Raw genomic sequence first — 14,731 nt, 5'->3', positions numbered from 1 at the left:
GATCAGTGATTTAGTTTATCTCTTTCATATCTCTGGCATCATCTATCTTGAAAATGTTCCAGATCTGAAATAGAGCTAAAGTTTTAAGATTTGTGAAACTCTCACTACTCTTGTATTTAAGATGCTCACACCCAGTCTACATGAATACCCTTGTGACATTTGGAGAAAAATGTCTAGAAAAACCCGGACCTGAGATGGGAGACCCTGAGAGATACTATTTGAAATCTCTCATAAGTTCAGATCTCCTGATTACCTGAAAGTGAGGTTTAACCATTCTTATGCCTGAGTTATCCGCCAGAAGGTGGGTAGGCTCTGAACCATCAATTTTATGAAAAAGCTACATTTTTTTTTTCAGTAATCCTCTCATTCTCTCTGCCTTCCTCAACTTATTCTTCCATTCATGGAACATATCAGACTTAGAGAATGTATAGTCCTTTCCATTGCCTTTGTTTTATTGTTGGAATTTATTTTAATAAAATACCCAGAGTTCCCAGTAGAGGATTTGTAAACACCTGTAAGCCAGTTCATTTCCTTACTTGGTCATTGCGTAGTGAGAAACACAACCTCCCCAAGAGCCAGAAACCAAATTTAAATAACTGGGGTTCAAATTAGTCTATCCAAGGTCATTTAGGAATCTTTAGCATCATCAGCTAGACTTTAGCTGAGTCCTGTGTTCTAGATGTGGTGCCCTTGTCATAGGATAGTCTGTGGCAGAATGAAAATGATGGCAAGGTCTGCATAATAAGACTAGGCGTCTTCAGTTTTATTTGTCGTACATACTCATGGTACATTAGTTCATGGGATTAACTTGGTGCTTCTTATAAACTCAGGATATCTGGTTCAACGGGTTCTTCCAGCGACCAAATGGACCATCTGTGAATAATGTCTAGGGAAGAAGCATAGACGTTATGTGGACATTCTGCACGTCTACACTAATGCCTAGAGTGCTCCCTCCCTCGCGATTGCTTCCGACAGGGTGGTCTGTAGACTTGCTCATGAGTCCGAATTAGGTCTTGAAGACTCTTCTTCCAGCAAATAGGCGGCATCTGGGGACCATTTCATCTGAAGAGGATAAGACTGCCAGAAGTATGGGCAATGCCCTACATCTTCAGAATTGGCATCTTTTGCTTAAGAACTTTGTTTGGGCTGAGATACCGCAATCAGAGTTTTAGGGTATCCTCATCTTGGTTAGTGTCTGGGGCATTTGAAGTTTGATTTGTCTTCCAAATTATTTTCTTCTCCATCTCTTAGCTCCTCATCCCCACAATATAGTAAACACAGGAGTGGTCCTTTTCCAACATGAAATAGAAGGTTTACTTGAGTGTTTATCATCTTTAAGAATGACTATGTCTTGGGGGCAGCTAGGTGGCGCAGTGGATAGGGCTCTGGCTTTGGAGTCAGGAGGATCTGAGTTCAAATCTGGCCTCAGACACATAACACTTACTAACTGTGTGGCCCTGGGCAAGTCACTTAACCTTATGATGTTTCAAGAAAAACCCATGTGAGTGTGCATTCCTTCTTCAAAAATGAAATACTTGAAGTGCTGCTTCATCAGTTATGGTCTTCTTATCAGACAGCTCTCAGCTTTTGCTTTTCATAGTACAGAGACAGCAAGAAAATAATTGATCCATTTTCAGTGGCTAGATTTATCAAGCATTTCATATAGATTCATCACACTCCAAGGATATTTTCTCTGGTCCCATAGGACATCTGTGGTTATTAGCTCACTGGCTAATGCTTCCTTTGAACCTTCCTGTACTTGAGAAATGAAGTTTATAATGTAGAAGATCTGGTTATGTGACTTCATCCTGAATTGAGCTAATGTCAAGTCTGAGAAGCTGTTATACCTTTCTATGAGATATAAGTAGGCATTTCAAGTCTCTCCTAGATTCCTTCCTAAAGTCAGAATATAATTCCTTCTCATTCTCTTACTCATCAATCTTTTCCAAACCACTGGCCTATCCCAGAGCACATGTTCCACTTACCCCATAATCATATACTCTTTAAAGCCAAGCTTACAGTACTCTATTAACTCATTTCTGATTCCCAGAGATTATTTATTGGAGTCTGCTATCCATTTCACCAAAGTGAGTTATTCTTTGACAAATGTGAATAATATTTAATTTTACCACCAGACCCTTGACTTTTAGTGCAAGGGTGAGAGACATTACCAAAGGAGTATACTGGAATAATACAGTCTCATAATTTTAGGGCTAGGAAGAATTTTTAGCTAATTGAGATTTTGGAGATAGAATTAACACAGGTGTGGATTAACGGTGGTATGAATAATCAATAGGCAGGAAATTTCAATATTCCCATATCATTTCGGATATCCGCAAGATTCTTGATGATTCTGGTTACATTTTTTAAAAAAAATAAACATCATTTTTTGCACCCTGCCATCAGATTGTCACCATGGTCATCTCTTGTCTGATAGCAGTTATTCCCTGACTGGCAGTTTCCCAGTACTTATGACCCTAGAAGGATTATTGGGTATGATATTTTCCTACCACCCACTTATGGTATTTGATTTATGGTCCCAATTGGTTGCCAGCCCTTTTATTTTTTTTCATTTTGTGAAAAATTCCTTTTTTGTCGCATTATTCTTGTAAAAATAGGTACATAAATGATCATCTGTTTTGTATGATCTGGAGTAGTTTTGGGTTTTTTTTTTTAATAATGGAGGCTACTTATTAGCTTTCTGAAGGAAGATCTACTATGACAGGTCTGCACAATTTTCTTCCTATCTCTACAAACCCAAGAACATTGTGTTCTTCCTTTCCTTTTTGTTAGATACAGCAAGGGAATGATGCTGTGCTCGCTACCTTCCCCCACTTTCATCATATTGCCCATCCTCAGACACACATGTTCCTTTCCAAATGTTCTCCATAGGATTAATGGTGCCCTGTTTATATAGTGCATTTAGTGTCAGGAAAGTTACTGTGGCCCTGCTCTTCATCCTCTCTACTCTGTCTTTGCTCTTCAGGATGTAGATAGTTGAGGAAAATTATTACTTGGGTGCCCTCTAGGGTTAAGTTTAAGGCTCCCTGATTTGTGCTGTGTCAGTGACCTAAATGGAAATGACCAGACCTTGAGGAAGGGCTTCCCTGTAGCACCCATACATGGAGATCCAACACCTAGTAGTTTTCCCTTCAGGAAATTCAGGTTACCAGTTAGTAGACTCTATTTCTCTCCCTCGATAGAGTACTTTGTTCTAAGAACATATTTAGAAAGCAAGTCCTTTTGATTAAGCTAATTTATAAATGCCTCTTCTACAGGTGCTTTTTAGAGCAGGCAAAGAAGTTGAACATTGTACCAAAGTAGGTATGTTTAGAAGAATTTTGACACCTAGTCTAGGTTGTATCCATATATTGATAATGTAGTTCAGATACTACTTCTAGAGTCCCTATGTAAACCTATTTTAATTTATTATCACTGCATCACTTTTATTTGCTATTCACTTTTCTACATGGGAGCTGAATGTGACCTATTTCCAAGTTGGAATAGCGTTTTGTTCTAAGACAAAAGTAAAAAAAAAAAAAACAATGGAAAGTGACTAAATTTGAATATTTAACTCTTTCTATGGCATATTCTCAGGGCAGTGGAATAGAGGGTATGTGAATGGTAATGATGGCTTGCTGTTGTATCAGCTGGTGGGTCATCCCATTCTTTAGACATGTCTAAAAATTTTGAAATACTGTGTTTACGTAGAGTTATTTTGTAGACTAAGCAGTTAGAAATTAGAGATGGAAGCATGCTGCTGGCCATAATTTGATATTTGGGCCAATATGCTCCCTTTGGTAAGTCTTTTTGTTAGTTTCATTTGTAAAAATCCGAAAAGGTGGTGCTCCTACTGCTTCCTATTTATTAGAAGACTACCTTGGACATTTTTTCATTCTGTTCTTAATTTTCCTTCACTTTTGTCATACAACTCCCAAATTCTTCTCCCTTCCCCACCCCCAGGCAAATAAGCCTTTAAAATATTTGTTATACATTCCCACTTCTTTTCTTGCAGTTGAATTGGCCATGATTATGGACCGTCTTTATGGGGGCGTCTGCTATGCTGGCATTGATACAGACCCAGAGCTGAAGTACCCAAAAGGCGCTGGCCGAGTGGCTTTCTCCAATCAGCAGAGTTACATTGCCGCAATCAGTGCACGGTTTGTGCAGCTCCAACACAACGACATTGACAAACGGGTAAGCAGTGTTGGGGAGTGGATGGGTTGCAGAAATAACATTGAACAACACAGCAAACTGGAGAGGAAAACAGCTTATGGTGATGCATAGACACTACATGGTGAGAACATATAAGGTGACATAAACCTGCCCAAAGAAGGAATTGAGTACCTTTCACATGTACTGGTTACACTTTAGGGTCCTACTCAGATGCCTCAGGGGTATGAACTTCTGTGAGTAGTGTTTATGATAAGTCACATTTTATATGAGCTACTTTATTATAAAAAAAAAAAAAGCACCATGTATCTGTTATCTCATTTGATCCTCACAACTCCCAAGGGAGAAAGAATGAGTGATAATATCTCCATTTTTTAGGTAATAAAATTGAGACTCAGAGTGGAAAGAGTGCTGGACCCAGGTCAGGAAGATCTCAATTCATATCTGACCTCAAGACTCTTACTAGTTGTGTGACCCTGGGAAAGTCAACTTTGTGTGCCTCAGTTTCCTTATCTATGAAATGGGGAAAATAATAGCTCTTACCTTACAGGACTGTTGTGAAGATGATAGCCTCTGTGACTACTTCTTATTAAAAATGTTACTTTTAGGGTGGCTTTTCAGAGTCATTGAGAGGGAAGCCAACGCCTCTTAGGTTAGTTAGGCCTTGGTTTCCCACTCTGTAAAATGAGCAGATTAGATTAAATAGTCTGAGATCCATTCTAGCCTTAACATGCTGAAAGTTTTCGACTCTCTGACTTGCTTTGTAAACCTGAAAGTGCTATAGAAATCATAGTTACTTAGTGGGAGTTACTTGGAGACTCAAATCTGTGCACAGCAGGTGAGAGAACTAGATATCTAACTCTACTAAGAGTGACTTGACATCGATCACCCAGTGAAAAGAGGACTGGATCATACTTCTCCACCCAGTTTTACTGTAAAACATGCAAAAAAACTCCAAACTTTCAGCTAGGTGGTACAATGGATAGAGCGCCAGCCTTGGAGTCAGGAGGACCTGGGTTCAAATCTGACACTTACTACTTGTGTGACCCTGGGCAAGTCACTTAACCCTGATTGCCTCACCAAAAAGCAAAAAAATTAAAATTAAATTAAAAAAAAACCTTAAAAAAATCCTTTACCTGATAGGATGTCTAATCATGTCTATATCTCTACAAATGAAGAATGATGGGTGGGAGGTTTTTTTTTTTCACTGTCCAGATAACCTACTAATTAGAGATTCTAGTGCCAAGTGCAATATTTCATATGTAATCATGTTTTATAAATTGTTTCAATTAAAACATTTATTGCACATCTCCTATACTCAGAGTATTTTGCTACAGAGAAAGTCTAGGCATGACTCAGTCCCTGCCTTCCTGGATCTTATGGTCAAGTAGGATATGACATGTTGTTGACAAATAGCTTCCACCATTTTCCGCTCGACCTATGATTTCATTGGAGTTCAACAACAGAACTTGACCCAAGGTCTTTCCACTTTGAAGTCTGGATCTCTTTTCCAATACTGCACTAACCAAAAATACTGTTAAGTGTATTAGAAAAGGGCAAAGCAGAGTGATATGTGAGGTTCAAGGGGAAGATGGGGGCAGGGAGGTGGAATCACATCAAAGCATTTCACAGATGAGGAGGTATTTGAGTTGCACTTTAAGGGACGGGTATGAAGAGAGGATGAAGATGAGGATGAAGAGAGAAAATGATGGAAGAGAGGAATGGGTAAATGCCAAAAAAAAATATGGCACAGTGGGAAGAGCATTGCTTTGGAGTCAGAGGACTTGAGTTCTAATTCTGTCACTGTTCAACTCAAGTGGTCCTGATCCTACCAGTTGTTCTCAGCCCTGCACAAAAATTACTTCATATATTTATTGTTTTTACTTGTACGTGATGTTCCTTCTCCTCTCTTTTCCCTTGCCTTATATACCCTTGAAAGGCAAAATTGTTTCAGTTTTGTCCTGGGATCTCCAGCACTCATCATTGTGCCTGACACATACTTAAGAAAGACTTACTGAATCCAGTCTCTGCTTTATTAGATCTTGGGAACAAAAGTGTCAGCTGTGTCATTTTCTAGTTCTCTTGTGCTCACATTATTAGTATTATCTTCAAGAATTTTTGCAGGAATCTCTTTAAACCATTTGCCAATTTTTTGAGAATTAGTTTAGTCAAAACTAGATCATGTGATCCACAAATCCTCTTAACGGGGCACACACAAACCGCAATGTGTTACAACATTCTAAAAGCAAACAAATTAGGACACTGCCACCAACCCCTGTCTGTTCTGGAACTCTCCTTCCTCAGCATAGTACATGTACCCTGTGTTACATGTGATACGTGATATATAGGCAGAGAAGGCACTACTCTGAATCCCTATGTTAAATATTAATGAAATTTCTTTTATTTTTTAAGCAAAAATAAGTGCAAATGGAAATTTTAACATTTTCTTTCCATGTCGTCATGGTGGGTCATCTTGCATACCCCCTTGCATGTGTATACCCCACTTAGAAGGCTGCAGGTCTGATAGTTCCCCTTGGATGTACCAATATCTCCATTTTCACTCCATCTCAGCCACCCAGAGGGATGGTGCGATTCTTGGTATGTCACCCATGACTCTGCCATCTCTATACCCCAGAACTCGGAAATTCCTCGTTCTGACTAAAGCCTACTATTCTTCAATCTCTCCTGTTGCTTCATCCCCCCTAAACCTCGTCTTTGTCCTCACAGTTACCAATTGGCCCTCTGCTCTTCCCCGTTCTCACAGTCTATCACACTTGCCTTGGCCTCCCTTCCCTAACTTCACAGTCTTGACCATGTGGCTGGTTTCTTCAACCATACTCGTATCGGTTACCTTGCCTCCCTTTCCCCTTTGTCCTCACCCTTTATCAGACTTCAATTCTGGACAACCCCTACCAATTACCTCCAGTTTCTACTCACCTGTGCTCATTATTCCTGGAGAAAGTTATTTAACTATAATGTCTGGGTTCCCTACAACTTTATCTTATCTAACCCTGCCTGGGCCCTCCATTCTGTACAGCATTCTTTTTATCCTTCCACAATAGTTATTAGAACATTTCCCTTCTCCTCGGACTTCTGCTACCTCTTCCCTTTCAACAGAAAACCTTGCCTCCTACTTAGAAAATGAAGGCTATCCATCAATAGTTCTCTGTTCTTCCCCACACCATCTCATCCCTTCCCTTCTCCTTTTTTCTCTGATGACTAGATGGCTTTTATTTTTTATTTTTTATTTTTTGCCACATCTAACCACTGTACATATGTCTTTGATCAATTCCCCTATCTCCTCTGGTAGCTTTCCCCCTCAATCATCTTCTCTCTTTTTTTTATAGGTTCTTCTTGTCCATTCTTATTCCTGGTAATCTCATGAGCTTCCATGGGTTCCTTATCCATGGTGATTCCATGGGTTCATTTTTAGCATCTCCTTGGCAGTCACTCCCAAATGTATCTATCCAGCTTTAATCTCTCTCCTGAATTTCCGTCCCACATTATCCATTGCCTGCTGCACATCTTTATCTGGGTGTGCTATAGGCTTATCTCCCTTAATTTCTATGTCTTAGCAGTTGCCAAGTCTTACTGATTTTATCTCCTTTAACCGTCCTCTTCTCTCTGCTCACCTAATCCGCCGTCTCATCTGGACTCTTACAGTAGCCCTGTAACTGGTCTCCTTGACTCTAGTCTCTGCCCCCTCCCCTCAGTTCATCCACACAACTGCCATGAATTCCTAAAACACAGATTTAACCTTGTTTCCCCCTCATTTACAAATCTTTCAGTGATTCTCTTTTCACTCTAGGGTAATACACAAACTCCTCAGCTTGCACTGAAAACTCTCCACAGTCTGTTTCCCACCTACATTTCTAGTTTTAGTTCGTTTTCTTTTCCTTCACACACTCCATGTTCTAGTCCAGCTGACTTGCCAGCTGTTTGCTGAATATGGCATTGTATCTCGAGCCTCCTTGCCTTTGTATCAAGTGGTATAGAATGTATCCAGGTCTAGAATGTGCTGCTTCCTAAACTCTATGTCATCATCAAAGCCCTAGATTCCTTCAAAGCATAGCTCAGTTGTTGCATGGGCCCTTTCTTGATTCCTGCTCTCATCCCGCTGCCATTTTGAAAGCATTCACCTCTACAGATTATTTGGTTTTGCTTTTTATAAACTTTATATTTTCCCGCTTGTGCATTTGGGCCATAGATTACAAGCTCCTTGAGGTTGGTAATGTTTTCTTTTTTCTTTTTGTTTTCCTATTGCCTAGTATATTGCCTTGGTCTTGGTAGATCATTCACAGCTTGAATTGAATGTCCCTCTGTCCCCTCAAACTTGTCTGAAACAGAACCCTTTTCCTTCCACGTTCTTTTCCCCTAGGTTACTCCCTTTCCCAGTTTACCCATTTCAGTCAGTAGTACCCTAGTTCTCCCAGGCTCTCAATACTGGAGTCAATTCTTCCTCCTCATTCCCTTTTGTCCCTTAAGACCCAACCAGTCACTGAGTTTTGTGATTTCTTCCTTTGAGACATTGCCTGTAACTGTCCCTTCATTTCAATTCCCACTGGGGTCGAGCCAGTCTAGGCATGTGGTGTAGTGGAAAGTTCTAACTTGAGAGAATCTGGACAATTGGTCTGAATCCCAGCTTTGCAGCTTGCTCTCTTTGTGACCAGGGGCCAAGTCAGGGACCCGTAGAGTCCCTTCTGGCCACATATTTTTCAGTCTCCTACCTGGATAACTGCAGTTTCTCTGTACTTCTCCCTACACTGCCCAGTACTGAAAGGTTAGTTGTCCTTTGTCATTCTCCTGCTCGGAAACCTTTAGTGACCCCCTATTGCCCTGAGGTTCAAGGTGAAATTTTTCACAGAATCACAGACTTGGAGTTAGAACTACCATCCATTCCAACTTCTGCCTCAGTGGTCATCACCTATAAAACACCCTCACTGCCTCCTGAGAGAGTCCTTTCCTCTGCTGATTACTTCTGATGACTAGTTTTCCTAACGTTAAACCTCAGTTGACCTCCCTTCAACTTCTACCCATTGTCCCCTGAAGCTAAGAAGCACACACGTAATACTGCTTCTCCATCTCAGTCTTTCAGCTCCCTGAAGGCAGCTCCCTTGACCTCCCGGCGTGTTCCCTTCTGGAGGCTGAGTGCCATCAGCTTCAGCAATAGATCCTTGCATGTCATAGTCTTCAGGCTCCTCGTCACTTTAGTTGTCATTTTCTGGAGGAGCTTCTTCTGATTAATGTTCTTCTGAAAAGGCTGCACCCTGACACAGTCACAGCACTCCACCTGGGGTCTAGACAGCCTGAAAGGCAGTGGGAACATCACCTTACCTCCTTTCAAGATAAGAACAACAATTGCAGCTCTCATTTACTTATATAGTGCTTTAAGGTTTGTAAAACTCCTTACATAGGGGATCTCATTTGATCTTCACAATCTGGGGTGCTGTAGTGACTATAATCCCCATTTTACAGAGGAGGAAACTGAGAACAGGAGAGGATGAAGTGACTCGTCAGGATCACATGACTATTAAGTGTCAAATGAGAGATTTAAATTCAGGTCTTCCTGACTGCAAATTCAGTATTCTGTCCACTTTGCCACCTAGCTGCCTACCTACTTAGATGCTCTGCCTGTCTTCTGAGTAATCTTTCCTGCCATTCACTCAGCAAAGTATAAATAGAACCCTATACCTCCACCTGCCTAATCCCCCCCTTGCTCTGCTCATATGTTTTGTTAGTCCTGATTCTGGTCCTTAGCTTTTGCTGTTTCCTTTCCCTGGGATTGCCTTCCTTGATCCTGCCTTCCCATCCAAGTCCCAGCTCTTCCAGAAAGCCCACACTGACATTATCTTTTCTGCTCTCCTCTAGAATTACTCAAGCTGGCATAGAATTCTGTACCACCAAACAATTATGTAACTACTTTGTATTCATGCCATAGATACACATATGTGAGTGGTCCATGCGTATGTCATTTAGATTCTAAGCTCCTTGAAGATAGAGACCAAGACTTACCCTTATATTATCTTCTTTATATAACACTAAGCAAAGAAACCTGTATCTCTCTTCCTGGTAGAGAGATGGAAGATCAGTGCAAAATGTCACATAAGATGTTGGAAGTGGCAGTTTTTATAGTCAGTTTTGCTTAATTATTTTTCTTTGTTACAAGAAAGGGAGAGGGCATGGGTGGGTAAGGGTATGACTATGATGTAAAAGAAAAAGCATCTGTGAAATGGAATAGAAAAAAATAAACCAAGCACAGGGCTATGCCCTGAAGAGACCTTAGTAAACACTTAGTAAGTCTGAATTGGGATTGGGTTTTTGAGCTCCCATTCAATTAATAAGACACAGTATCTTAAGATCTGCACCTCCCATTCAATGTATAAGAGACGGTATGTCAAGCTCTGTACATATTGTGTATTATGTAATATCTATTATACTATATGTGTAAACATACATATACACATATGTCAAATAAATAATGAAGTAGGTTTTCCACTTTTCAAAACCATCCAGCCCTTAAATAATGAGCTCTCCTAAGCACATTTAATTTTAAATTTGATTTACAAAACATCAGTTTATACATCATCTTTCAGTAACACAGGTATTTTATGGAGCAAGACATAGCAGAGAAAGTGGTAGACTTGGAGTCAGGAAGAAATGACTTCAGATTCAGCCTCAGACACTTACTAGCAGTGTGACCTTGGGCAAGTCACTTAATCTCTGTCTGCCTCAGTTTTCTTGTCTGTAAAATGGGGATAATAGTAGCACCTACCTCCAAGGGTTGTTGTGAGGATCAAATGAGAGAATGTTTGTGAAGTGCTTTGCAAACCAATTTTTTTTTTAGGCTAGGCAATGGAGTTAAGTGACTTGCCGAAGGTCACACAGCAAGTAAGTGTCAAGTGTCTGAGGTCGAATTTGAACTCAGTTCCTCCTGACTCCGGGGCCAGTGCTCTATCCACTGCACCCCCTAGCTGCCCCTTCTTTGCAGATTTTAAAGGACCATATAAATGGTTATTGTTATACTTACATTTTGTTTCTAATTGTTTTGCAGAAAAAAATCTAGTTAATAAATCTTCAGCTGAATTTCTCATCGTCTCTCCTACACTTTTGATTTTCAGTCACATAATTCAGCCTTTTAAGAAGCTGTTTTTAGTATAATATGGCAGAAATTCAATGGGTTGATAATGTTTGCCAAGATGAGGAGAGCCGAGCTTTTGTGTTCTTAAGGAGTCACATAGCTGATGCCCTTGTTACAGAGAATCATTGACAGCAAATGAGATAAACAGGATCCATGACTGCAACTTATATTCACTTGGGGAAGAAAGGTATTTGTCACTTAATAATAGCAAGACTGTGTTATGTATATTTTGAATTTAATGTTAATGCAATTAGTCAGTTGCAACTATGTTACCACTGCTTCAAGAGAATGGAGTTCAGTGGAAAGGACCCCCAGAAGGGGAGGGTCCTGGGACAGCTGGGAAAAGCAGCCCTGCCATGGAAAAGTTGTAGGACCTTGAACAAAGTACTTACGTTCTGTTTTCTCCTCTGTCTAATGGTGATAAAAATAAATCCTCCATCATTCACAGAGCTGTCAAGGTAAAAATGTAATAAATGATGCAAAAGTACTTTGCAAAGTTAAAAGTGCTATTCCGGCAGTTTTATTATTGCACTTTTTCAGCCAGACTGTTTAATGGCTGCCTTCTGCCTCCGTTCAAGACTCTGAGGACATTAAAAGGGGGTTTCATGAGCTTGATGCTGATCACTTTTCTTTTCCAAGAGCTAATTTCCAGGTGGGGTGATTGCTGCTATTGTTTTTTTTTTTTAACACTACCAATTCATATGCTCCCTCATGGGGAGAATGAAATAAAGAATGACACAGCGGGGAGCAGCTAGGCAGTGCAGTGGATAGAGCACCGGCCCTGAAGTCAGGAGGACCTGAGTTCAAATCCGGCCTCAGACACTTAACGCTTACTAGCTGTGTGACCTTGGGCAAGTCACTTAACCCCCAATTGCCTTAAAAAAAAGAAAGAAAGAATGATACAGTGAAGAAATCACTGGTCTGAAACCCAGGAAACCTAGCAGCGGGTCACCTGACCGTGCAACTACCAAGCAAATGGTGTTACCCTGGAGCCTCAGCTTCCTCCTCTTTAAAATGGGTGTAATGATACTTGTTTTTTAAAACTTAGGAGAGTGCTGTGAGGAGGGTACTTTTTTAAGCCTTAAAACACTACATAAATGGAAACTTATTCTTTTTTTTTGTTTTGACCAAAATATATGATGACTTTTCATTGTATCATACATAAAGAGTTGTTATCTATGTAAAGGATTTATCATTTTTATCTAGAAAATAGTATTTGTACTGACAAGTTTCTTTTGATAATGAAATCATTCTAAACCTGCAAATTAAATGCAAATCTTAGTGTCAAATTGACTTATGCCCCTTTGTCACAAAAATTAGCCTCCCAAATGGATTCCAAGTAATATCAGACATCATCAGGGCCAAATAGGGCATCCATAATTTTCCCAACAGTTCTAATGGTATTTTTAACCATGATGCCAAGAGAATGTATAAGATATTAAAGCTCTTCCATCTGGTGTTCATGACCCCAAATAAATGTTTTCCCCTTGGTCTCATAAATCAAGAGAAAGGTTTTTCTGATGCAGTAAATGAAATCATCTAAAGGTATAAGCCCTGAATGTAACATTTGTTTACCCTCCTATCTATGGGTAGCTAAATATATCTGTAATGAATAGTGACACTCTGCTCTCCTGGTTCTCTCCTGCCTGTGAGCCTCCTTTTCTGGCTCCTTCTCCATATCCTGCCCTCCTCCTGCCACGGTGGTCTATCTTGAACCTCCATCTCTCTTCTTTTTATACTCTCTCTCAGTGTGATCTCAGCAGCTTCCATTGATGCACCTATCTTCTCTGTGCAGATGAATCCATTCTCTCTATCCTGCCTTCATCTTTCTCCTGAGATTCATTTGGTAATGATGCCCAATGCTTGTTGGACAGTTCCATGTGTCTGTGTGCCGTAAGCGTCTCAAGCTCACCATATTTCAATCCATTCTCTTCCTAACTTTATTTCTGTTGAGGGCACCCCTGAGAGGCAGCATGATTCTGTGAAAAGGTGGTGGGGAATAGTCATCGTCCTCCATTTTCTTCCTCTCAAGTTTTAATCTGCCCTTGCCCCTGGCTGTCTCTGTGGCATTGGACCAAGTCCTTCACTTCCCTCTACCTCACTGCCTCTTCTGTAAACTGAGGGAATTAGACGAGATGGCCTGAGTCACCCAGGTTTGCTGCCTTGGCGTCATTGCTGACTCTTCATGCTCCTTCACACCTCTTAGTCCCTAAGTCGCCAAGTGTAGCTTCTGCTTGTGTGATTTCCCTCCATCTTCCCCTCCTCTCTGTCTATTCTTGTGGCCATCACCTTCATGTAGCTCATGTCATTACCTGCACTATTGAATAGCCTTTTCATTGATGTCTCCGTCTTCAGCACCTTCCTACTCCAATCCATCTTCCCCACAGCTTTTTAAAGCACCAATCCAACCACGTTACTCCCCTCGTCAAGAAGCCTCACTGGCTCCCTATTGCCTCTAGAGTACAATGCCAGCTCCTCTGGCATCCAGAACTTTTTCACACCTTGACTCCAGCCTAGCTTTCTAGATTGATTGTATACTTTTTATTTTAAACAAACTGATCTACTACTAACTTCCTCACGGATGAAATTACACCACTAGCTTCCCTGACTTCATACAGGTTGTCCCCCATGCCTGGAATGATCTTTTTCCTCACCCCCACTTCTAGAATCCCTGCCTCTTTCAAGAGTTAACTCTAGTACTGCCTCCCACATGAAACCTTTTGTGATTTTCCTCCATTTGTTAGTGTATCTTCCCTTCCCCCAACTCCCACCCCGAATTGCTTTCTACATGGCTTGTATTTTCTCATCTCTTTCCATGTTATTTTCCCCCAGTAGAATGTGAGCTCCCTGGGAATAGCTTTTTTTTTTTGTCTTTGTATTCCTGGCATCTAGATATCTAGCCTAGTGCCTTAGAATCATAAGAAAATAGGTTTAGAGTGAAAAGGGACCAATCTAATCTGTGCCCCTAGGCATATGTCCATGGGCAGATGAGGACACTGAGCCCCGAGGAGAAATGACTTGCCCAGGATTCCTATAACTGCTGAGAGTCTGAGTCAGAATTCGGACTTGCATTTTCCTGACCCCAAGTCCAGTACTCTATCCACACCCCACCCAACTGCCTGTGTTTGTCCCTGAGGGTTGAATAAGTATTTATTGAGTTGAACAGCAATAAATGAATGTTTTGATGCTCAGTCGCTCTGGGTTCCAGGGGCAGATAGCAGGGTAAGATTGATGCAGGAGGAAAGTAAGAAGAGCAGAATCTCTTTATAAGTAAGAAGGAAAGCCCATTCATTGGTACAAGTTACAAGGAAGCAGATTTGGGCTTAGTATGAACAGGGGACATCTGGAATGGACTGATGGGCATGGGGTTTCTAGTGTATTTCTTTTTCTTGGGGCAATTTAATCAGAGAGGCTTGATTA

The 14,731-nt window shown here is 40.7% G+C and overlaps 1 protein-coding gene across 6 annotated transcripts in view; it reads left to right on the top strand.

The window, feature by feature from the left end:
• CPEB3 (cytoplasmic polyadenylation element binding protein 3) overlaps positions 1-14,731 on the top strand; it is a 229,460-nt gene that overhangs the window by 202,827 nt on the left and 11,902 nt on the right. For 5 of the 6 annotated variants that reach the window (XM_027839883.1, XM_027839884.1, XM_027839882.1 and 2 more), the window contains one exon: positions 4,016-4,197. In XM_027839883.1, the coding sequence (XP_027695684.1) occupies positions 4,016-4,197 (182 nt within the window). Of the gene's footprint in view, positions 1-4,015; positions 4,198-14,731 lie in introns of those variants that run through there. The other variant, XM_027839885.1, reaches the window with a different exon arrangement.

This window comes from Vombatus ursinus, unplaced genomic scaffold, assembly GCF_900497805.2.
Source record: "Vombatus ursinus unplaced genomic scaffold, bare-nosed wombat genome assembly UNPS02014833.1, whole genome shotgun sequence".
NCBI lineage: Eukaryota > Metazoa > Chordata > Mammalia > Diprotodontia > Vombatidae > Vombatus > Vombatus ursinus.
This window is presented reverse-complemented; position numbering and strand designations above follow the sequence as displayed.